We start from the raw sequence: 26394 nt of genomic DNA on the forward strand, positions 1-26394 counted from the left end.
AACCCTCCTGTTGGCTTCATTTACGCCACCAAAAAACAGGAAAAAATCCAGAAATTCAGCAAAAAAATTCACTAAATTTATGAAAATGTGCAAAAACCTTCAGGAAGAAAATTCCAATAATTCCTTAAAAGTTTTATTTAAAAAACAAAACAAAATCCCCCTAATTTGGCAAAAAAAAAAATTCTTGTAAATATTTTCAAAAAATTAGTAAAAATCTTCCAAAAATCCTAAAAATATTTAAAGTGATTCCATATTTATCAGTAAAACTTCTGATATATTCTTTAAGAACATTCACATAAAAATCAACCAAAATCCAGAGAATTTACTGGATTTTGGTTGATTTTTATGTGAATGTTCTTTAGAAACATTTCTTCTTTTTCCACCAAAAAATGTTCAAAAATTTCCCAAAAATGTTAAAATGTGGACATCAGAAGTTTCACTGTGAAAATATTTATTATTTTCCACATTTTCAAACTTTAAAACGACACGAGGGTTAAAATAATGAAACTCTAAAAGCATTTAATAACGACACAGTCAGCAGATGATCCAACATTATTTTAAAGCTGTGTGTATTTTCCAGAATCCTCAGGGTTTGATTGAAACTAAATGTGAGATCTGATCCATTCACCAGAAAACACAAACTTTACTTCAGAATATTCCAGTAAAAATGAGCTGAAACATTTGGGAGAAACTATCAGTAAAATATGATCAACAGGGAAACTTCTAACATTCTGATTGTTGGAAATCAAATCTAAAATCCTTGAAGATCTGCTTCCAAAGGAATCTTTCATATTTGGTAGAATATTGAGGACAGAAATGGAAGGATTTCAGGATGAATTTATCCAGCAGATTCTTGATGTGTTTCACATGGATGGATGAAGAAAATCCAGCAGATTGACTGTGATGTGATTTGATGCTAAAAGGTGATGTGGTAAAATGAGTAGAGGAGGGGCTTTGAATGTCACTGATTTACAAACAATGAATGGTTCCATGAAATGACTTTAGAAAACAGGAACATTATCTGTGCTTTACCTTAGCGCCTCATCTTTGTCTCATTCTCTTTAACATGTGATTTCCATCCTTTAAATGATCACATTTCCACATGCAGCTGTTCTTCTACTGGAAAATGCTTTAAAGCAGAACTTCAGTCCACACAAAGCTACAATGTGGAAGAACAGGAGGATTTGTACAGGAGGAAATGTGTCTTTGTGAAGGATTGGATGGAGAAAGGAACACATTGAATGGATGAAGATGTTCTAGTGATTTTCAAACTAAACTGACTTCAGATTGCTGCTAGAAACAACATTCTCTGCTAATCAAAGCTGTTCCAGTGATCAAAGGAATGTTCCAGAATTCATCTGAACTCCTCATTCTAACACGCTGTTTATTGACAGATCAACATTTTTGACACGTTAAATGTTAGAACAACATTGTGAGATGATCAGGAACTAAAGAATGTTTTCCTCTTCCTGCTCAAAGAAAAGTTGGATCTCCAACATTTCCACAGACTGACTCTATCAAAGTCACAAGCAGATATTTGTCTTTTCCTTTCTGAGCTGAAATGAAAGAAGTTCATTTCTAAACTCTTTCTGATGTTTCTCCATGTAGAGAATGTTCCAGAAGGAGATTTCATGTGGAGAAGAACACATGCACATTGATGGAGAAGATGTGAAACTCCAGAACATCTGTTCTCCTCCTGAACTATTGTGAGGAGCTTTAGGGACACAATCATGAATGGTTGCTAACAAACAACGTTCAACCTGTCTTTGAATACAATTCTATCAAGCTTGCGCTCTTTATGCACAACAAACATCTGGAATTTATGTGGAATCATAGAATGAGAACTGGTGAATTTTAGACACACAGATGTAGATTTTTTTTAAGGCTGATCTGAATTTTATTGCTTTTAAAAAATCATGAGAAACTTTTCTTTTCCTCCTTATTAAAACTGTCAAATAGAAGTTCCTTCAGACTGTCTCAGATTCTCATGTTCTAAACTGATGAACCCCTGAGAAGTTCATTTATTTGAAGCTGTCTGATTTGATTATTCTGTTTCTTTCTTTTCTGCTTCTCTTCTGCTTGGACCAGTGGAATTGTAGGACACAGTTGGTGCTTATTTGTTGTATATTTGTTGTTAAATATTATTAAAAATGGAGACAAAAAGATAAAAACAAAAATGAAAGCATCAGTTTTACTGCTTTACTAAAGATCTTTTTTCCGTTTTCATTTCTGCCGTGGAAGAGGATAAACGTTGATTATTCAACATGGAAAATTAAATTCCACTTATCAACAAATAAGCAAACAAACATGAAGATCAAAGTGTGTTATTAGTCATTTATTGAATAAAAAAGAAAGTTACAATAGTTTAAAAGCCACAGGCAGAGCAAATAAAAGTGGAGAAAGACGTATTAAAATCATTGATCTTGTTCAGGAAAAATCAACCACTGCAATGAAAATAAAAACTAAGTTAGACATTGATTACAGCACAAGATCTGTTCAAAGAATTTAGACCATGAAAGGGTTCAAATACACCACAATGTGAGGAAAACCTCCTTTAACGGCCAAACACAACATTTATAGAAATAAACAGGATAAAAAATGTTGAATTTACAGAGTTCAATGTAATCTGGAAAGTCCTGGTGGGTTTAAATTCTACTGGAATCATATCGATGCTGAAAACATTTTTATCCAGAGATAGCTAGGGTTATGGGAGCTTTGATGGAAAAATAACATCTGGTAGAATTTGTTGATGAAACCAGAAATTCAGAATCTGAAAAAAAAACTGATGAAAAAACATTGAAGCACTTATTTAATGTAAAAATGAAAAATGGATCTATCAATAAGACATAAATGACAGAAGAGCACAGAATACTTTGGAAAGAGTGATACAGATGAAGGAAGTTCTCATTTCATCACTAGAACAGGACTTAAAGACTCACATCAGGATCAAGTGTGGCTGCACAAAAAAGCTGATTTTCACTGGACAATAATGTGTGAAAGTCTGTCAGCAGTTTGGAGATTCACTGCTTCTTCTCTCATTTCACACTTTGTGCAGCTCAAATGCTTTTAGTTCAAGTGAGCGTCAGAGGAACACCACATCCTGATTTTCACTCTCAACATTTGACTGGAAAAAGACGCAAACACCACATTTGGCTCCTGGAATAATCACAACTTCCATCTTTGAAGAGGAACAAGTTTACAAGGAATCATTTAGAAGGATTTGACAAAGAAACACATTTAATCCATGAATGTGAAAACATGTTTGTGAGGGACAGAGTCATGGAGAGACTCAACTATCTGTTCAACACTGTTTCTCTACCAGGAGGAGACTGGAGACTCAACTCAGCACAGAGACACTGAGGAACCAGAATAGAACCCAAATCCAGGATAGAGAGGTTGAGTGAATGTGGTGTTGAAGGTGTGGAGGAGGATCAGAGAGTCAGAGGAGACTCTGTAGAAGGACAGAGTTCCAGCAGGAACGTCCACATAAACTGAAACTCTGTCAGAGACTGAGGAGGAACTGATGAATGTTTCACTGTTATTGTGTCTGACAGAGTAACCAACATCAGAGCAGTACAGACTCCAGGACTGATCATTACGTCCAAACCAACAGTCATAACTGTTTCCTTTCCTTCTGATTCCTCTGTAACTCACTGATATAAAAACCCCTCCTCTCCACTCCACCTCCCAGTAACAGCGACCAGTCAGACCAGTTCCACACAGCAGCTGATACCAGTCAAACCTGTCTGGATGATCAGGATACGACTGATCCTCCATCACATATGTCACCTTCCTGTTGTTGTCAGACAATTTGAGTTTTCTGTTTACTGTGTTTGTGTCGACTGTGAGTTGACAGGAATCTGATGGAGAGAACAAACACAACACAGCTGCAGTTATTGATGGATCATGTGATCAGTATTAAAGCTTTGATGATGACCTCAGAGATGTGACACTTTGAAGATGCTTGAATGTGCTGCTTTGTTTCCATCAATCCATTAAAACACACTTACACTTCCTCAGACCTGGTGTCAACCATCGGACTCCAGCAGGCGTCACCCTGAAAGGAGGAGGACGGTCAGAGCAGCAGTGACTCTTTCAGCAGCACACATGGACGTTACATGGCTCTCACACTGTTCCACTGATAAAGGACCAGAGCGTTCATAGAGGTGACATCATTCTTCCAGACTGATACAAACTTCACTGACTGACTGTAGAACTTTAAATCATTTTGTACAACTGGGCAGCAAAACAGAACTTTTTTCTTTTCTTTTTCCTCTTTTTTTCAGTGATATCACTCTATGCTAGCCCATTGCCTTAAATCCCTTTGGAAAATCTCATTTAATGAACTAGAACATCAGGTTATTGGTGTCGCTGAGCTGCCTTTCCTTTTTGTGTGTGTGCCAGAATATACATAGCTAGAAGGTTATAAAGGTTTTTTGTTTATTTGTTCTTTTTTATGTCTTTTTCACTTGTCTCACTCAATGCTAGGGGACTGAGGAATAATGTAAAGCATAAAACTTTATTTTTAATGTTAAACAGCTGAAAACTGATTTTGTTTTTTTCAAAAATCACACTCACTTATTAAAGATGTAAACTTGTGGAAAAATCAATGGGAAACAACATGTGGTGATGACATGGACAGAACATTCTGCTGGGGTATCTTGTTTAATGGGTAGTTTTCCTGGAAAATTGATGCACTCTGTGACAGTCAAGCTCATTTGATTTGTTTAATAGTAGACTGGAATGGCAAAGCAATGATTATTGTTCATTTGTACGGTTATAATTCTAAATCAGAAAATGATAAACTTATTCATACATTAGACTGTAAACTTGCAGCTCTAACTCAGACATTCCCTGAGGCTTACTTCATTGTAGGAGGTGATTTTAATGTGCTCATGAATGAGGTGATGATAGATGGCCTCCAGCTAAATGCTCACAGCCAAATGTTAAGTTCAACTCTTTCATTGACAAGTATGATTTATGTGATGTATGGAGAGAGAAGTTTCCAAATACTTGGAGTAATAAAAATGGCTCCAGACAGTCTGGCCTGGATTACTGGCTGCTCTCTAAATCACTTTCTAAAGACAATATTCCAATCAATGTCCTACCCACCCCATTAACTGACCATAGAGCCATCCTTACATATTTACATCTCCTTCCAGGAATGGTTGACACCAAGCAATTCTCTGATTGGAAGATGAAGAGCTCTTTATTGAGGCATGACAATGTCAAACATGAACTTAGTACAATTATTCAGTTTTATTGGTTAAATGCTCTGAAGGAAGGAAATTGTGGAAAAAATTGGGAACTCCTTAAATTTGAAATCGGTGGATTTTTAAGAAGATATGGAAGTGAGTTAGCCAAATCTAGACGCCAAAATGAGGAGAAAGTAATCACAGATATAATGTCCTTGGCTAGCATTGCACCAGAAAATCTCTGACATGATGAAAAATGAAAATGAATTGAACTTCAAAACACTTTAGATGATATATATAAGGTTAAAGCAGAGGGTGCTTTTGGTAGATCGAGACTGAAGTGTCTTGAACACGGTGAACAAATGACTTCCTGTTTCTTTAAACTGGAAAAATATGTGTGCGGCGGCGCAGCGACTTCCAATCGCTGGGCCGTTTACAATCGTCGTTAACAAGCTATCGTTAACGTCGTTACCATCTCGCGGGAGTATCAGCAACAATAAAGTGTTCAGACTTGAAATGAAATCGGCGGAAATCAGCGGATCCGCGGAAAATTCCCATCCCTGGACTCTACACTTCATGGTGATTCGATTACAGTACTGTACATGACTGCTCTCACTGAGTGGCAGCTAGCATTCAGCGTGGTGGATATTAGCAGCCGTTCGATATTACGACTCGCCGACCATAAACATACCTCACCCCCCCCAAAACATTTTCTCCTCGAATTTAGACGATTCACAAGAATGACCCTGGCAATGATAAAATCCGCGGAATTCCACGGAAAATTCTCATCCCTGAATTAATGCAATCCAGATGTTTTCAAAAGCATCAGGTTTGTACTTAAACCTAAATAAGTGTGAGCTATTCATTCTCAAAAATTCTGATATAACCTCAATTGATGATATACGAGTAAAGAGTAAGGTTAACTATTTAGGGATTACTGTAACTAAAAATCAGTGAGAGAGATGCCATCTCAACTTTGAGCCAAGGATTACAAAGGTGCAGAATAAATGTAACCTTTGGCTACAAAGAGACTTATCACTTAAAGGTGAACTCTTCTGTCAAAAGCTGAGGGAATTTCCAGACTTGTGTATGCCGCCTCCTCACTGGCACTGGACTGTAAAACTGTCACATTTATTGATAAGATGCTTGTTCATTTTCTGTGGAAAAACCGTACACACTCGATCAGAAAATCTGTAATTCTTAACAACTACAAAAATGGAGGCCTCGACTTTGTTGACTTTTCAATTCTAAACAATGTTCTGAAGATCAAATGGTTAAAATCTTTCTTAAAAATGATGCATCTTTATGTAACTTTATTCCTAAATTTGTATTTAATCAAACTGGAGGACTCCCTTTTCTGTTGGTTTGTAGCTACCAAATAAACAAGATTCCCCTAAAATTATCCAGTTATCACAAACAGGTTTTGTTGTCGTGGAAAACGGCCTACAAGCACAATTTCTCTCCACATCGGTATTATCTCTGGAATAATGGGGATATACTGCATCAAAATAAAAGCATCTTTCTCAATAGCTGGTTTAACAACAAAATTGACTTAGTCTGACAGCGTCTGACCCCTCGTGGCCATTTTATTAATGACACTGAATTCTGTGAAAAGCATCCATTCCCTTCAACACTTGAAGAGTTTACAAAGGTCATTAGCTCCATTCCAGCTGCTGTTGTGACTCTGTGCACTGCCTCCTCTCTTGCAGCAGATATACATGTTGTTAATCCATGTGACACTTATTGTGGCAAAATATGCTTTGGGACGGCAAAGAATAGCAACAGAGCTATACGTGCACTGTTCCAAAGAGAAACAACAACAAAACCCGATGTTATCCATTACTGGAACTCTTTTATTAATAATATCTCTTGGTTTCAGGTTTGGCTTTTACCTCACAAATTCATGTTGAACAAAGTTAGGGAAATTTCTGTTAAAATCTTGCATAAAATCTATCCAGTAAAACATTATATGACAAAGTTCAAACGTGATATAGATGTAAGATGTTCTTTTTGCTCTGAACAGCCAGAAACAGTACCACATTTTTTGGTATTGTAGTTACAGCAGAAAAATGTGGAAGGAAATTTCTAAATTTTGTACAGAAAAACTAAATCTGCAGATTGATTTGCTCTACAAACACATCATTTTTGGAGTTTACACACAGGATGGACATGAAAAAGACAAGGTCTTTATCATCAATCTCATATTAGTATTAGTAAAATTTCACATTCATAAAGCAAAATTCAGTAATCAAAACCCAAATTATCTTGTCTTCCATAAAGAATTTGAAAATTATTTAATGGCAATAAATAAATATCTGATAACCAGAAAGCAACAAAAACTGTTAACGTTTGTAAAAATTAAATTTGCTATAAATGTTTGAATTTGCTCAGCTGTTTTTTTGTGTGTTTTTTTAGTTTCCTTTCTTTTCTTTCTTCTCTTCCTTTCTTCCGTCAAATTGATTTTTGTTAACTTCATCACTGTATGTTTCAATATCATGTTGATGTTGGATGTTACCTGTGACTTTTTGAAATTAAAAAAAAGAAAAAAGTTCACCTTGCTTCCTGCGTTTGAACGAAGCCAGGCTAACAGTTCACCCTGCTTCCTGTCTGTGAGCTAAGCTAGGCTAACAGTTCACCCTGCTTCCTGTATTTGAGCTAAGCTAGGCTAACAGTTCACCCTGCTTCCTGTCTTTGAGCTAAGCTAGGCTAACAGTTCACCCTGCTTCCTGTCTGAGCTAAGCTAGGGTAACAGTTCACCCTTCCTTTCGGTCATGGTGCATAGCTGAGCTAACAGTATTCTTCTGCTTCCACTGTTTTTTGTGAGCTAGGCTGACAGTTTCTGAGAGTGTCTGTCTGTCTGTACCTGAGAGTGTCTGTCTGTACCTGAGAGTTTCCAGTCTACAGTGTGGATCCTCCACTTTAGCTCTCAGCATCGTCTCTCCTGAGTCTCCTGGATGGTTGTAGCTCAGGTCCAGCTCTCTCAGATTTGAGGTCTTGAAGCTCAGAGCTGAGGCCAGAGAAGCACAGCCTTCTTCTGTGACCAGACAGCCTGACAGCCTGCACACACAAAACAACACAAACCTGATGGACAACACTTGGCTGGATGTTTTTCCCTCTCTTTTCTTCTTTGTCTTTCAGATACATTTTTGCTGCACATTTCATGCGTCTCAAGCAAATCTACAATCTCAACAATGATTAGTGGGATTTAATCATGTCAAAAATAAACCCTGACAAAGTCCTGCACAAGTTCAGTAAAAGCTCATTTGATGAATCCCATCAGCAGAAATGATTGTACTCAGGTTAGCTGTTTATCCACTGATAGAAATCACATCAGTTTCAAAGTGTGAGTCCTGACCTGACAGCTTCCAGTTTACAGTGTGGACTCTCCAGTCCAGCAGAAAGACTCTCCACTCCTGAATCCTGCAGGTTGTTGTTACTCAGGTCCAGCTCTGTCACACTGGAGGACTGGGAGCTGAGGACTGAGGACAGAGCTCCACAGCTTCTCTCTGACAGATTACAGCCACTCAGTCTGAAGAGACAAAAAGCACATTATACTGATCAAACAGCAACAAAATGAAAAAGGATCTTCAGTCTCCAACTACTTACACAACTTTCTTGGAGGCTTTGACTACTGGCAGCAGCCTCAGAAGAACCTCCTCTGAAGCAGAGTATTTCTTCAGGTCAAACACATCCAGATGTTCTTCTGATGACAGTAAGATGAAGCCCAGAGCTGACCACTGAGCAGGAGACAGTTCATCTGTGGACAGACGTCCTGATCTCAGGGACTGTTGGATCTCCTCCACTAGAGAAACATCCTTCAGTTCATTCAGACAGTGGAACAGATTGATGCTTCTCTCTGCAGACACATTCTCACTGATCTTCTCCTTGATGTACTCCACTGTTTTCTGATTGGTCTGTGAACTACTTCCAGTCTGTGTCAGCAGGCCTCGTAGAAGATTCTGATTGGTCGACAGTGACAGACCCAGGAGGAAGCGCAGGAACAAGTCCAGGTGTCCGTTTGGACTCTGTAAGACCTCATCCACAGCTCTCTGGTAGAAAACTATTGGATCAACTTTCTCACTGAACAGTGTCGGCCACCAGGATGTTGTTTGTTGTTGTTTCTCCAGCAGGTTGATTCCAGAGTCCATGAAGGTCTGATGGACATGAAGAGCAGCCAGAAACTCATGAACACTCAGATGGACGAAGCAGAACACCTTGTCCTGGTACAGTCCTCTCTCCTCTTTAAAGATCTGTGTGAACACTCCTGAGTACACTGAGGCTGCTTCCACATCGATGCCACACTCTGTCAGGTCGGACTCATAGAAGATCAGGTTTCCTCTCTGCAGCTGATTAAAAGCCAGTTTTCCCAGAGACTTAATCATCCTCCTGCTCTCTGGACTCCAGTGTGGATCTGTCTCAGCTCCTTCATCATATTTGATCTTCTTGACTTTGGTCTGAACCACCAGGTGGTGGATGAACACCTCAGTCAGGGTTCTGGGCAGATCTCCTCCCTCTCTGCTTCTCAGCAGCTCCTCCAGAACTGTAGCAGTGATCCAGCAGAACACTGGGATGTGGCACATGATGTGGAGGCTTCGTGACTTCTTCATGTGGGAGATGATGCTGCTGGCCTTCTTTTTATCTCTAAATCTCTTCCTGAAGTACTCCTCCTTCTGTGGGTCGGTGAACCCTCTGACCTCCGTCACCATGTCCACACAGTCAGGAGGGATCTGATTGGCTGCTGCAGGTCGTGTAGTTATCCAGAGGCGAGCAGAGGGAAGCAGCTTCCCCCTGATCAGGTTTGTCAGCAGCACATCCACTGAGGTGGACTCTCTAACATCAGTCAGGACCTCATTGTTGTGGAAGTCCAGAGGAAGGCGACACTCATCCAGACCGTCAAAGATCAACGCAACCTGGAAGTGTTCAAAGCTGCAGATTCCTGCTGCTTTGGTTTCACTAAAGAAGTGATGAACAAGTTCCACCAAGCTCAACTTTCTCTCTTTCAGCACATTCAGCTCTCTGAAAGTCAATGGAAACATGAAGTGGATGTCCTGGTTGCTTTTGTCTTCAGCCCAGTCCAGAGTCATCTTCTGTGTTAACACTGTTTTCCCGATGCCAGCCACTCCCAGTGTCATCACTGTTCTGATTGGTCCATCTCTTCCAGGTGACCCTTTAAGGATGTCTTCTGCTCTGATGCTTCTTTCTGCTCTGTCTGCTTTCCTGGATGCTGCTTCAATCTGTCTGACCTCATGTTCATCATTGACCTCTGCAGTCCCTCCCTCTGTGATGTACAGCTCTGTGTAGATCTCATTCAGGAGGGTCGGCTGTCCTGCTTTAGCGATGCCCTCAAACACTCTCTGGAACTTCTTCTTCAGACCACGTTTAAGTTCACGTCCACAAACTCCAGCAGCAAGTTCTGAATGAAAACACAAGAAAGAAAGAGTGAAGTAGAAGTCACCTGGATATCAGGGTTCTCGCCAGCGCATTTCAGCGTAACGGGCCGTTACACTGTCGAACGGGCAGCTACGCTGTCGTAACGGGCCGTTACGCTGTCAGTTTAACCCCCAATTTCCCCATAACGCGAAAGCGCCGCGCAGCGGAGCGAAGCGTCGCCATCTTGCGCTGAAAGTCAAAGCACACTGGAAACGCAGCGCAGCGGCGCGCCGTCCGGAGGGGGAGAGCTGCTCCTTGGAGAGGCTCTCTCGTGTGAATAGCGATATCACACGATAACAACACATGATATAAACAGAAAATAAATAAACCATACCTCATTTCGCTTCTGCAGTATCCTTGTAAAAAGCATGCAGTGGAAATTGTCTGAAGAAAGAGAATGGGTTCTAAGTGCTGCGCAGTACGATTCAAGAGCGCGGCACTTTCGCATTATGTGGAAATTGGGAGTAAAAGATTACACTGTGATTAGGGCCGCTACACTGTTATTTTGACAGATAACGCCATGTGCGTTTGTTTTTATCTACTGGGTGCCTATGTAGGTCAATTTATGTCTCCCCACCTCAGCCGTACTTTCCTGTCGATTAACCCGTTCCCGTCTAAAATTAAGAGTCGCTTCCAATCTCGGGGTTACAATTAGCATGTCTCGGTTGTTTCCGTGATGCCATGTATGGTGAATAGTGACCTAAATAGGAGTCAAGGAGCTATAATCCTCTTTTTATGAATGAATAAATTTTATTCCTGGTTGTGTGTTGTCTCTTAACTTAAATATTGCAAAAGGTTAGTAACTGTCAAAATCAACCATTAATTTTGACCCTCCAAATTGAAAGATAACCCTTCTAAATAGCCTAATTTGCAATAGCTTTGCAATACCTTTGCAATAGCACACGCACACATGCGGGACGACCTGCCGTTACGCTGTAAAAAAATCCTGGTGAGAACCCTGGATATTAAAGCACCAAAGTAGCAATAAAGTGAAGGTGACAGTTTGTCCCCTAAAGACTGATTGTGTGAAGATATTCTGAGACTTTAGTAATGTAGCAAGACTGCAAAGGCCCTGGAATTCCTGAGCTGATCAAAACTCAGATAAGCTCTCCCTCTCCAGCACTGACCAACACCCATCTCTATAGGAGGATTGAGACATTTGTATTTCTGTAGGTTTTCATTCACAGAAGGATGGAGCTCCTGTGAACATTTAAACCCCTGGAATAACTTCTTCTTTTTAAAAGACAATGACTTTCAATTATATGCTATGGATGTTTGTTTAATGAACTTTCATGCTAAAATCCCTTTTCAGCTTCAGGAGACCCTCAGACGGAGACGTCTCTGCATTCCACAGATCAGATAACAAGTCGTAAAACTTTATGGCTGAAGGCTGGAGTCACCCTCTCACTCTCTTTGACTGAAACAAAGAAACTGGAACTGAACTTAAAAACCTTGCCAAATTAATATTTCTGGAATGTATTTTGTGTTTACAGAATTACCAATGTCAATGGAAATCATTCATCATTAACATATCCGAAAATCAAGATTCTATCTTTCACAGAAGTCTAGATACTAATTGGTGATGTTAATCATTTCTTCCCCAGGATACTATGATTTTGGAATGAATTCCAGAATTAACCTCTGAATTTCCTCTCTATTTAGGTTGAATGATGACCATTGTATTTACCTGTTACCAAATCTCTGACTTGTTGTTATATTCTCACTGTGATACATATTTTTAATGTCATAAACATAAACATATAGTTATGAATGAAATGATTCACATCATATGAACATATGTATTAATCTACACATTTCACTTTCACACAACTGAATATGGTGGGATAGACAGATCGTGTTTTGCGCGTTTAATATCATATTTTAATCCATTCTGGACTCCTCTTTCTTCTCTACTTTGTGAGAACAAAGAGATTCCAAATTCCACCAGACTCGCGCCTAAAAGTTCTCTCTCTCCGCCCAGGTCCTCCCCTTAGCTGGACCCACAGATAAAGTCAGCCGTAGCCCACATCACCTCTCTCTTACCGACTCTCTTGCTCTCTTACCCCTCTCTTCCTGAGAGGTCAACCAAAGTCTCTCTCATTATTTTCTTACCTAAAGCGCGTTTTTCCTATCTTTGAAATTCCCTCACCATCTAAATTTGTTAACTATTTATCTCTTAATATTTTTGTAACTTAAGGAGACATTTTGCTCAATTTTAAACCAACGTTATTCGTTTTAATCTGAAGAACCGATTCAGAACCAGCATTTATTTTTCTTAATTTTGACCGTTTTTCATCAACACCCATTTTTCTTGGCTAAAGCCTGAGAACCATCATTTTTAAGCACTCAGCTGAGAACTCCAGAGATCTGCTGGACCAGGTCTTTGCATAGAACCGATCAACCCGCGGCAGGACATCTAGGCCACCACAACGACGACGCACCGCTCCGAACCCGCAGGTCCAGACCGTGTGCATAATCTGAAGGCCTCGCAAGTCCCAGCCCCATGACGGTTCACTTCAATAACTCCAGCTGAGTTTGCTCTGATTCCATTCTATGGGTGATGTACTAACCGCTTGGTCATTTAATTCATTTAATCAATTTATTCTTTTACAAATCATTAGAATTCTTAATCCAAATTACCGGTTACCTCGTCAGGTTAGCTCTGGCTAATCCTCACCATATTTCCTTCTCTCTCACACCTACTTCCACATCCCTCACACATGCACACATCACTCCCACATTCCACACATGCACGCACACACACACATGTAGTCCTGCACGCACACACACACACACCATATCTACATTGTACATAGTTCACTTGTCATTATTTTCATAGAATAGTTAATAAATACCTCATTTTAGACCAAATTACAGTCTTGTGTTTCTTTGTGTAGAATGTGGTCAATTTAACCGAGGATTCAAGACTTTTTGATATGAGATTGATCAAAATTTTTACGAATATTAATTTTTTTATTAATATTAATTTTTTCCCTAGAGATCTAGGGTGGTGCCCCAATTATTAATAACGAGAGCAATAAATCATAACGTAGTACCGCTACAGTAAATATTCTGTTGATCAGCAGCTTCAGTCTTTACAAAAATCCTCTTACTGCTCTGCAGACAGTCAGCCAGCTTCTCCTGCTTCATCCTCCTCAGGAACAACACTGTGATCTGCTCAAACATCTCTCTGCTGCTCCTCTGCTCTTCATCATCACCCTCCAACTCCTCCTCATCCTCCCTCTGGCTCTCTGAGGAGCATTCTGGGTAATCTGGACTCACAAGCTTCTGCATCTTCTTCAGCTCCTTCTTCACAAAAGTCACCATGTTGTCCTCCAGCAGCTGGAACAGAGAAATGTGTCAATGAGTCCATCAGAGTCAAATCATGGAGCCAAACATCAGATCCATGTTGGACACACTGACAGTCCACTGGTCTACAAAGAGCCCCATGGAGACGCCTGAACACAACAGATGGAGAACTTGTTGTCCATGAACTCACCATGAATATGGAGTCCAGGTGAAGCTGCTGGACAGACTGAGCTCTGGGAACCTCTGAGTTCTGCTGCTCCACTCTGTGGATCAACATCAACAGTTATCTCTCACTTTATCACACAGAGACAAACACCAGCTCAAGGTCCATGATGTTCATTAGAGATTCCAACATTAGCCTCTTTCCCACTGCAGGAACTTTCTCTTCATTTCGGCTCATCATCAATATTTGTTGTGACCACAGGAACTGTCCTTGTAGAACCTCTTTCAGGACTGTTTCTAGGCATTCAAAGTTCTTCCTCTCGGGTTGGAACTTCTGAGAGAACCTGGAAAACTGCTCTGTAGGTCTTGATGATGACTGACTAAACTCAGAGAGGACAACAAGAACCATTTTTCTGTCCTCTCCATCCTCGTCCAGCATCAGTCGTCTCCATCATCAAAGTAAAATTCAACATGTAGGCCAGGGGTCCCCAAACTATGGCCTGCGGGCCGGATACGGCCCGCCTCCACATTTGGTCCGGCCCCCTGAACGACACCAGAGACGCATTATGATTTTTTTTTTCTTTCAGTCTGGCTACGCGATTGAACGTGGAACCTACAAAAGGATTCTACGGAGCCCCTAAGGTGCCACGGACGAAAAAAAAATATATCTCGTGCTCACGAGATACCATTCGTGGTCACGTTTAAGTTAAAACGTGAGCACGATATGTTAAAGTGTGTGCACGCTTTAAGATAAAACGTCAGCCGGCGGGAGGACGACTCAGATTTGGTAAATATCCCTGTGCGCACTGACCGTGCGGAGCCCTCTGCGGAGCTGTTCATGGTCCTGAATGCTATAGGTGCAGAGGAACACACCACCGAGGCAGGTATGGAAGCAATAAAGGGAATTTATTGTAGACAACGTAATATGGAGGCAGGTGGGTCTGAGGTGAGAGGGGAGTGAACCTGGAGATGAGTTCGGTTCCGAGGATGGTGAGCCGGGGATCGGCGGCCGTCTTCGGTCCGGTGGAGGGGGATGAGTGTGGCGGCTGATGGTATTTGGATCCCTGGCGGCAACGGAGTTGGATTGGGGCGGAGATCCAGGAGGATTGGTGCCGGCAGGACGGAGCGGGCAGATGTAGATGATCCAGGCAGGGAGGAACGACGAACTAGCTGAACAGAGATGGAGGCTTTCCAGGGGGGCACTGAGTACAGGAATTAGGAGGGGATTCAGGGGGTTTCACGGCCTCTGGAGGATTCGGCGACAGGGAGGGAGAGAGAGAGAGAGAGAGAGAGAGAGAGAGAGAGAGAGAGAGAGAGAGAGAGAGAGAGAGAGATCGACGTCGATGGAGAGGTCTGTACTCGAACCCGCCACTGCAGGCGGGGGGCCCGATGGTGCGTCCGTGGGCTCTACAGAAGGAGCAGCTACAACATCCGGATCATCTACTTCAGCCTCTGTGACCTGCTCCGCCACACTTGGATCGTCGGAGGCCGCTGCAGGAGCAGCAGCCTGTGCGTAATTACGCACGGGCGCATTGCCATCCACTCGCTCTGGACATGCCCTGATTAAATGTCCCTCTGCACCGCACCCAAAACACTTCATAGTCTCTGATGTAGCGAAAACCATGTAGTTGAAGCCATCTATTTTGAAACTAAATGAAACATTAAGATCAGATTCATTGTCCCGTAGTACCATCAGCGTTTGTCTGCGATGACAGATGACGTGCTTGAGGAGCGGGGATTTAAAGCCCAGCGACAGCATCTTTATTGGAGACACAACTTGACCAAAACGGGACAGTTCTTTCACTAAAATGTCATTTCTAATGAACGGTGGAGCATTGGAGATGATGATTCGCTTAGCAGGACTCACCAAGCACAGGTGTGTATGTGCCCTGGATATCAGCGCCTTTTTCCACCGCTTCCGCAACTTTCTCTGTGCTGGACAAGAAAATCACAATCGCTCCATTCATCCGGGAGGCTGATTTGACATTGTTATATCCAATCTCCTTTCCCACGGCGAGGGCGGCTTCCTCCACTGAACAGTTACCGCTAGGAACTAGCTTGACAGCGTGCCAGCTGTTCAAAGTCACTCACACCGGCCAGCACGGGCATGATGCTCACCCGGCGGCCAGCGCACACCTACACAGTTAAGGTCCACTTGGCACAACGGGTGAGAAAAGTCAGTACACACGTGGACAAAATTGTTGGTACCCCTCAGTTAAAGAAGGAAAAACCCACAATTCTCACTGAAATCACTTGAAACTCACAAAAGTAACAATAAATAAAAATTTATTGAAAATTAAATAATCAAAATCAGCCATCACTTTTGAATTGTTGATTAACATAATTATTTAAAAAAAAACAAACTAATGAAATAGGGCTGGACAAAAATGATGGTACCCATAACTTAATATTTTGTTGCACAACCTTTTGAGGCAATCACTGCAATTAAACGATTTCTGTATTTGTCAATGAGCGTTCTGCAGCTGTCAACAGGTATTTTGGCCCACTCCTCATGAGCAAACAGCTCCAGTTGTCTCAGGTTTGATGGGTGTCTTCTCCAAATGGCATGTTTCAGCTCCTTCCACATATGTTCAATGGGATTCAGATCTGGGCTCATAGAAGGCCACTTTAGAATAGTCCAACGCTTTTCTCTCAGCCATTCTTGGGTGTTTTTGGCTGTGTGTTTTGGATCGTTGTCCTGTTGGAAGACCCATGACCTGCGACTGAGACCAAGCTTTCTGACACTAGGCAGCACATTTCTCTCCAGAATGCCTTGATAGTCTTCAGATTTCATCGTACCTTGCACACTTTCAAGACACCCTGTGCCAGATGCAGCAAAGCAGCCCCAAAACATTGCTGAGCCTCCTCCATGTTTCACCGTAGGGACAGTGTTCTTTTCTTCGTATGCTTGGTTTTTGAGTCTATGAACATAGAGTTGATGTGCCTTACCAAAAAGCTCCAGTTTGGTCTCATCTGTCCAAAGGACATTCTCCCAGAAGCTTTGTGGCTTGTCAACATGCATTTTTGCAAATTCCAGTCTCGCTTTTTTATGAGTTTTTTTCAGCAGTGGTGTCCTCCTTGGTCGTCTCCCATGAAGTCCACTTTGGCTCAAACAATGACGAATGGTGCGATCTGACACTGATGTACCTTGGCCTTGGAGTTCACCTTTAATTTCTTTGGAGGTTGCTCTGGGCTCTTTGGATACAATTCCAACGATCCGTCTCTTCAATTTGTCATCAATTTTCCTCTTGCGGCCACGTCCAGGGAGGTTGGCTACTGTCCCGTGGGTCTTGAACTTCTGAATAATATGAGCCACTGTTGTCACAGGAACTTCAAGCTGTTTAGAGATGGTCTTATAGCCTTTACCTTTAAGATGTTTGTCTATAATTTTTTTTTCAGATGTCCTGGGACAATTCTCTCCTTCGCTTTCTGTTGTCCATGTTCAGTGTGGTACACACCTTTTCACCAAACAGCAGGGTGACTACTTGTCTCCCTTTAAATAGGCAGACTGACTGATTATGAGTTTGGAAACACCTGTGATGTCAATTAAATGACACACCTGAGTTAATCATGTCACTCTGGTCAAATAGTTTTCAATCTTTTATAGAGGTACCATCATTTTTGTCCAGCCCTATTTCATTAGTTTGTTTTTTTAAATAATTATGTCAATCAACAATTCAAAAGTAATGGCTGTTTTTGATTATTTAATTTTCAATAAATTTTTATTTATTGTTACTTTTGTGAGTTTCAAGTGATTTCAGTGAGAATTGTGGGTTTTTCCTTCTTTAACTGAGGGGTACCAACAATTTTGTCCACGTGTGTATATCCCAAAAAAATATTTATTTTTCTCCTCACAAAACCACTCTCTCTCAAAAGACACCCGACCGGAACCGGGAGTGAGAGAGAGAGAGAGAGGGGGGGGGGGAGAGAGAGAGAGAGAGAGAGAGAGAGAAGTGGGGAAAAGATGGGGAAAATGTATTTGGATGTCAGATAGGAAACGGGGAGAAGAGAGGGTTCTGACAGAAACTGTCACGCCCCTCTGGCTGCAGCGAGCCGGCTCATCAGAAGCGCAGCCAGGTAAAATTAACAATCAGCGCTCCCATAAAGCCTGGCGCTCTCCACCACTTCAACGCTGCATCTTGGACTGAAGGAACCTCTCCGCTGCTCATCTACGTCTGCCCGCTCCGTCCTGCCGGCACCAATCCTCCTGGATCTCCGCCCCAATCCAACTCCGTTGCCGCCAGGGATCCAAATACCATCAGCCGCCACACTCATCCCCCTCCACCGGACCGAAGACGGCCGCCGATCCCCGGCTCACCATCCTCGGAACCGAACTCATCTCCAGGTTCACTCCCCTCTCACCTCAGACCCACCTGCCTCCATATTACGTTGTCTACAATAAATTCCCTTTATTGCTTCCATACCTGCCTCGGTGGTGTGTTCCTCTGCACCTATAGCATTCAGGACCATGAACAGCTCCGCAGAGGGCTCCCCACGGTCAGTGCGCACAGGGATATTTACCAAATCTGAGTCGTCCTCCCGCCGGCTGACGTTTTATCTTAAAGCGTGCACACACTTTAACATATCGTGCTCACGTTTTAACTTAAACGTGACCACGAATACGTATCTCGTGAGCACGCTTTCATATCTCGTGAGCACGAGTTATATTTTTTTTTCGTCCGTGGCACCTTAGGGGCTCGGTAGGATTCAGTGTTTCCTCTTGGATTTTTTTCTGTAGGCAGCAGGCTCGCCACACACACACACACACACACACACACACACACACACACACACACACACACACACACACACACACACACACACACACACACACACACACACACACACACACACACACACACACCATAGTTATCTGTAGGTTACCTTAGTACTCGCGAGTACCCAACACGGTGCAAGACTGCTGTGAAGGTGGAGACATGCAATGATTAAAAAAATTATAATTTAAAGGAGCGGTGCTGGAATTTTCGTAGCACCAGGCTGCAGCTGAATGAAGCGGAAACCCTGGGATTAAAAGGAAGGAACACAAGACCTTTGAGACATTGCTCATGTGAGTCATTTAAGTCAGAGATTCTGCTCTGACAACTAATATAAACTTTTACCTGTTAAGATTCCGTACAGGGCTGCCTGTATAGCTCAATGGGTTAAGCAGGTGAATCATGTATAGGGGCTGGTCTCTGATACAGCGGCCCGGGTTTGATTCCTGCTCGTGGCCCTTTGCTGCATGTCTTTTCCCATTCTACTCCCCCGTTTCCTCTCTCTCTCTCACTTCGTCTATCCAATAAAGCCAAGAAAAGGCCATAAAAATAAAATTAAAAAAAAAAAAAGATTGTGCACGGCACAATTGAAAATTAATGTTCCATGGACTTTTTTTCTGTGAAGAACGCTGAGAGGGTAATTTAGTTATTATTTATTTCATAAATAGTTCTATTATATATTTCCTGACTTTACTTTTTTCTGTGAAGAACCAAGAGAGGGTTATTTGGTTATTATTTATTTCATAAATAGTGTTATTTATGTCAGTAATAGTGTTATTATTTATTTCCTGACTTTTTTTCTGTGAAAAAAAATATTAATAACCCAGAAAGGGTTATTAATATTTGGTTATGTGTGGCTTTCTGGAAAACAATGTTTACGTTTAGGCACCCCTGCGATCGTCACACTTTTTCTGTTACAAACTGACCCCAGCCCCCCATCAGAGAAGTGAAAAGTTATGCGGCCCTCACAGGAAAAAGTTTGGGGGCCCCTGATATCGGCGAACACACAGGCTAACATGTAAGCTAACATATAGGCTAAAATACAGGCTGAGAAGTTTTATCTGATCACAGAGCTGGAGTTTTGTCCCGTAAAACTATTTCTTGATATTTCAGTGAACTCAGAGTTCTTGCTGTGATCCACCTGGTTCTGTTTTTAATGTCTCTGTGGATGATGTTCATGTTATTAGCATCACTTCTTCTAAACATTTGTTCTGTTTGATGAGGAGCCAATCTGCTATCAAACTAGCATCTCTGAAACCTTGTTCTGAACATCTTACCCCTCTGCAGCAGGACCTGGTTCTCCTTTAAAGTTAATAATATCTTCCTTAGACTGGTCGCTCTTGAAGGACACACAGCTGGATGCAGGTCCAGGTCCAGGTCCAGGTGGATTCCTGTCAATAATGATGCAGCAGTGATGTAGGGCTGCAACTAATGATGCGTCGACGAATCGTCTGAGCACAATACGTCATCAAAAGCGAAAGTAAACACGCAATGCAACAGAAATCTCCTTCGACCGGAGCGCGGAACACGGACGGACATTGGTGCTGCATCGTGCATATATTATGTAAGCATGATGCAGCGCGGATGTCCGCACTTAGATACAGCTGTATATCAATCAATCAAAACTTTATTTATAGAGCACTTTTTCATACATTAAAATGCAGCACAAAGTGCTATACATGTTAAAAACAGTCCCCTCCCCCCGCCCCATCTCCAACCCCAACACATACACACACACCAAACACACACCACACACACACACACAGATGAAGTGATCTTAAAAGCGCGTGGCTGAGTACAGAGGAGCCAGGTCAGTAAACGCTAGGGGGCCGACTGCACGGGGCGCCGCTTACAGCACAGGGCCAGATGCCTCTGCCCGAGCATGCCCCACCACAAGAACAGTGAGGGGCCCACACAGCAAAACAGTGTTGCAGACCCCCGACTTGGCCAAGATGATGCCAGCCACAAGACAGAGACATCCCAACCAGGGCCAATTGCAGCCCCCAGTGCAGCCGGCCCCCACTGAGGAAACACTGGAAATATAGAACAAAAACATAAAACTACAAAGTCTAAGAACATAAAACTAAATAAATAAGTAAAGTTAAATAAAATATAAAGTAAAGTACTAACAAATGGCTAAAATATCATTTAAAAGTAATAAAATAAAAATAAGTAAAAAGAGGGCTAAGATTCATAAATAAATAAAATTAAATAAAAATATTAATGAAAATAAGACATTAGTTAAAAGCCAAATTAAATAGGTGGGTCTTGAGCTTGCTTTTGAAAATATGAACATTCTCCACGGCCCTCAGGTCCTCTGGCAGGCTGTTCCACAGACGGGGGCCATAGTGCTGGAAAGATGCCTCACCGTAAGTCCGTGTTCTAGCTTTGGGAACCATTAAGAGGCCGATGCCAGAGGACCTCAGGGTCCGCGAGGGTTCATATGGTAAAAGCAATTCTGAGAGATAAGAAGGTCCAAGCCCCCCAAGACATTTAAAAACCATTAAAAGGACCTTGAAATCAATCTTAAAGCACACAGGGAGCCAATGCAGTGATTTTAAAACCGCTGTAATATGTGCCCGCCTTCTGGTCTTCGTCAGCACATGTGCCGCGGAGTTCTGTAGCAGTTGTAAACTTGAAATGTTTCTTTTTGGAAGACCAGAAAGCAGGGCGTTACAATAGTCAATACGACTGGAGATAAAAGCATGCATCAGCGTCTCTGTGTTTGCCCGGGTGAGAAAGGGGCGGACTCTGGCAATGTTCTTTAAATGATAAAACCCTGTTTTCGTTACGTTTTTAATATGTGGAATAAAGTTGAGCTCAGAGTCAAAAATGACTCCCAGATTCTTCACCTGATTGGATGGAATTAAAGACAGGGTTTGGAGTTTTGATAAAAGTTTCTCTCCCTGAGCCTTAGGATCAATAATTAAAACCTCAGTCTTGCCCTGGTTGAGCTGTAGGAAGTTTTCTGCCATCCAGGATTTGATGTCTAAAATACAGTTTAAAAGGGCATCAACTGGCCCTGTGTCATCAGGAGACATGGAAATGTACAGCTGTGTATCATCAGCGTAGCTGTGGAACGTGACACCATGCCTCCTGATGACGTCTCCCAATGGAAGCATATATAGGTTAAAAAGTATGGGGCCTAAAATTGAGCCTTGGGGAACACCACATTTTATTTTATGGATCCCTGAAGAGCATGTGTCCAGACTTACAAGGAATTTTCGATCTGTGAGATAAGAACTGAACCATTGAAAGGCAGTACCAGAGAGGCCTACTAGGTGTCTTAGTCTATTTAAAAGAATCATGTGATCTAGTGTATCAAAAGCAGTACTTAGATCCAGCAGCACAAGGACTGTAAGCTTGTGTGAGTTCAAGTTGCACCTAAAATCATTAACAATTTTCAGTAGTGCAGTCTCTGTACTGTGGTTCGTCCTAAATCCAGATTGAAATTTCTCAAGAATAGAATGATGATTTAAAAGATTGTTCAACTGAATAAAAACAAGTTTTTCTAAAATTTTGCTTAAAAATGGTAAGTTGGACACTGGCCTGTAGTTATTAAGAACATTAGGATCCAAATTGTTCTTCTTCAGAAGGGGTCTCACTACCGCTGTTTTAAAAGCAGCAGGGAATGAGCCCGTCTGAAGGGAACAATTCACTATATTTAAAAGCTCGACTTCAAGGAATCCATAAAGTGTTTTAAAAAGTGATGTGGGAATTGGGTCTAAAAGGCAGGTTGTTGGTTTTACTTGGGAGAAAACTCTACCAAGCATCTCAGCATCAACCAGTGCAAAACTGTCCAGTGTTTCCTCAGGTAAAAACAGGCTTTCTACTGTATTAGAAACAGTATTCTGATTAGATAAAATAGAGGATCTTATAAAATCAATTTTACCCCTGAAGTGGTCTGCAAAGGCTTCACAAAGAGAGTCCGAGGGAGTGATTTGGTGTCCGTTGAAATCTGGGTTGATTAAAAGATCAATGGTGTTGAAGAGGATTTTAGGGTTATTTTTTGAGCAGTGATTATGTTCGTAAAGTACGTTGTTCTTGCGTGCCTGAGAGCACTGTTGTACATTTTTAGTTGCTCACGGTATATCTGATAGTGAACTGTTATCTTATTTTTTCTCCATCTCCGTTCAGCTACTCTGCAATTTCTTTTCAATCTTCTGATGTCTTCGTTTCTCCACGGGGGTGAGCGCTTAGGCAACACTTTCTTTGTGGTCAGTGGAGCAACAAGATCAATAGTTTTTTCTAATTTATTAATAAAATGTTCAACGATAAAATCACAGGACGCAGGTGAAGGAGCTGGAAGATGCTTATCCAAGATTTCGATAAAATTTGCAGCCACTTCTGAAGTAAAATAGCATTTCCTGACAGTTTGCACCGAGGTCTCCCGTTGAATAAAACTGGTGATATTAAAAAAAAAAAAAAAAAAAAACACACACACAGTAATGGTCCGACACAGCCAAGTCAACAACAGAGGGCACACTGGCTGACAGGCCATAGCTGAGGACTAAATCAAGTGTGTGTCCTCCTTTGTGACTTGGCTGTGTGACATGCTGATTAAAATCCAAGCAACTCAGTAAATTTAAAAACTCCTTTGCCATAAAATCAGATGGATTGTCTATGTGTATGTTAAAATCACCAGATATAATGATAAAATTGTAATCACTGATAAAAACAGAATCATATTTTGGAGGTCTGTAAACAGTGATACAAAGAATTGACAGGCTGTTAAAAACAATTGCATGGTGCTCAAAGGTGGTGTACTGATCAAATTTAATTTCTTTTGGCTTTAGTGAATTATTAACTATTGATGCAGTACCACCACCTTTCCTGCCACTTCTCAGGGAGAATGTAAAGTTAAAATTTGATGGGGAGGCCTCAGTGAGAATAATTGGCGCATCTGTACCCAGCCACGTTTCGGTTAAAAACAAGCAGTCTACCTTGTTGTCTAAAATCAGGTCGTGAATAATAAAAGATTTGTTTAAAAGGGAGCGAATGTTTAAAAGTGCCATGTTGATGGTGACAGGTGACTTACAGACTGTATGGGTGAACTGTTGATGTTTTGGGAGAGGTCTGAGGTTATTAAAATTCACAGAGTGAACATGGTGGGGTCTGGTTATGAGACGCTGAGTGATGATAACAGGAATTGATGAATGGGTTGTGAAAACAGAGGGCCCAAGTCCAGTATTGTGTGTGTCAAAGGTGGAACTAAAAACATAGGAAGTGGGACCTGGGGGACATCATTTAGAGGGGGACTGGTCAGATAGAGCATGTTTGAGGTGATGGGAGGAGAGTGTGGGTTTAGTGTGTTGTACTCCATATAGTAAACGCTGACATCCGCGCTTATGATAGATCGCGGATGTCCGCGCTGCATCATGCGTACATAATATATGCACGATGCAGCGCCGATGTCCGTCCGTGTTCCGGGCTCCGGTCGGAAGGAGATTTCTGTTGGATTGTGTGTTTACTTCCGCTTTTGATGACGTATTGTGCTCAGACGATTCGTCGACGCGTCATTAGTTGCAGCCCTACAGTGATGTGATGCTGAGCTCTGACATGCAGCAGAGTCCTGGACAGTTAGAGATGGTGGTCTCACCTCTGAGCTTTGCTCTGGTTCTCCTGTTCCCCACACAGAGAGCTTTTAGAGGGAGGGACTCCCTCCTCTCTGTCCTCACACTCATCCATGATGCTCAACTCACAGCAGCTCACACACACTTTCTACCTTCACCTGCACAGGAAACAAACATCATTCATCCACTCAGATCCTCCTGGAGAAGATCAGCTGCTGCACTTCTACTATCAGTCCAGCAGATGGAGTCATGGAGCTGCAGAGATCACCCACAAACCCAAAGTCAGAAAGACAAAACAACAAAGAAACATCAGCAGCTCATCAAACTGACTCAAGTCCATCAATAATCTCATAGAAATATTGACTGATTGCAGTCAATCAACAAGCTAATAATCATATTGATCCATGTTTAAACAGCAGTCATCCACAGTTTGTGGTGAAATCAGAAGTGAACATGTAGAAACATGACAGAGCAGAAACAAACAGCAACATTACTGAAGTTAAAGCAGCAAACAAAGCAAACTTACACTTTATTCAAAGCGCTGAAGAAGAAGAAGAAAGTTTCCAGTCCACTCCTGGACGCTCAGACAGGTGATCTGTTTACTGGAACCAGTCAGGACTCCACCTATGAGGAAGCAGCAGGCAGACTTTCACAATAAGAGCACATTTTACAGGCTGATTCCCACTCATTTCATGTGACCCATTATTTCTACATCCAACCTTTTCATGGTAAAGACCAACAAATGGACTGAGTCTAATTCAAACCTGACTGAAGGAGCAGCAGAGTCACAAACTGCAGCTTCTGATCAACACACTGCTTCCTCCAGCAGCCAAAAACTGACCGTCCACCCACTTTCACTCTGATTTCTAACCACTGATTCAGGATCTGGAATGTTGGACAAGCAGATGGAATCAGTTCTGATAATATGAAGGAAAACTCAGGAGTCATTTAAAGTTTCATCTCTGAGCCTCAAACCTCCAGTCACAGCAGGTTTTATGTTTGAAAACTATGTTCTATATGAGACAAAATTACACAAAAATAGTCAAACTGAGAGACAAAAGTGTTAAAATGAGACACAGATATGACAAAATAATCAGACATATGAAACACCAACTAACAGTAAATACACAAATTGAGGCCCCGTCCACACAAAGACAAATCGAGGTCTAAACGCATAAGTTTCTTGCCGAATCTGCGTATCATCCACACGAAGACGGCGTTTTGGGGGTCTGTAAACGATCATTTTTGAAACCAGGTTCCAGAGTGGAAAGATTTTGAAACGCCGTATATGTAGCTCCGTGTTTACTGGCTATCCGCTACTTTTCAGATACGCTTACGTCATAGTTTCGTATCTTCATTGACATGCATGCGCCACACGCTGTGTAGCAAATGTGCTGATGAAGCTAGTGACCCTACTATCCCTGTTGCAGCAAAATCTCCTTCTTCTCAATCACCACCGAGTTGAACAAACAATTATCGAGGACACATTACAACACTTTATTTACTTCTCAGCTTGGTCTCTGTTTACAACTTTTGCCCCAAGTGCGCATGCCCACTGTTTTTTCTTCTGTTTGCGCGTGTTTCTGTCATATCGTTACAGCGCCCCTAGAGGTCTGGCATGTGTTTCACAGCGTTTCCATGCATATCGAGTACATTCATGTAGACGCACACATTTTCTTCGACGCCTTCGTCTTTATGGCGATCGTTTTTGAAACTGTTAAACGTTTTGTCTTCATGTGGATGGGGCCTAAGACTAAAAACTCCAAAAATGAGACACAGTATGATTCTCACCTACAAAAATGAGACAAAATGCAAACCAAAACTACAAAACATAGACAAACTGAGACACAAAATGACAAAAAGGTAACACAGAACGGCAAAAATGAGACAGATTTAAACAGAAACACGACAAAAACGAGACCAACTGAGGCCAAAATTACAGAAAAAAGA

At 41.7% G+C, this 26394-nt stretch overlaps 2 protein-coding genes across 6 annotated transcripts in view; one reads left to right on the forward strand and one right to left on the reverse strand.

The window, feature by feature from the left end:
* Positions 1-26394, forward strand: part of LOC127531011 (oocyte zinc finger protein XlCOF6-like) — a 112343-nt gene that overhangs the window by 72575 nt on the left and 13374 nt on the right. The window lies entirely within an intron of this gene.
* Positions 2321-25269, reverse strand: LOC127531010 (NLR family CARD domain-containing protein 3-like). Of its 4 annotated transcripts, none has more exons than XM_051939023.1 (10): positions 24971-25269; positions 24471-24602; positions 20149-20262; positions 14125-14197; positions 13739-13967; positions 8802-10608; positions 8551-8724; positions 8079-8252; positions 4011-4057; positions 2321-3860 (listed from the first exon to the last, which is right to left on the reverse strand). In XM_051939023.1, exons 2-10 carry the CDS (start codon positions 24557-24559, stop codon positions 3343-3345), a joined length of 3225 nt encoding a protein of 1074 aa, XP_051794983.1. In that variant the 5' UTR covers positions 24560-24602; positions 24971-25269; the 3' UTR covers positions 2321-3342. The 4 variants fall into 4 exon arrangements, with proteins under 4 accessions (XP_051794983.1, XP_051794984.1, XP_051794985.1 ...); XM_051939024.1 differs by having other exon boundaries at positions 24471-24699; XM_051939025.1 differs by lacking the exons at positions 20149-20262; positions 24471-24602; positions 24971-25269 and adding an exon at positions 15060-16468.

This window comes from Acanthochromis polyacanthus, chromosome 19, assembly GCF_021347895.1.
Source record: "Acanthochromis polyacanthus isolate Apoly-LR-REF ecotype Palm Island chromosome 19, KAUST_Apoly_ChrSc, whole genome shotgun sequence".
Taxonomy (NCBI): domain Eukaryota; kingdom Metazoa; phylum Chordata; class Actinopteri; family Pomacentridae; genus Acanthochromis; species Acanthochromis polyacanthus.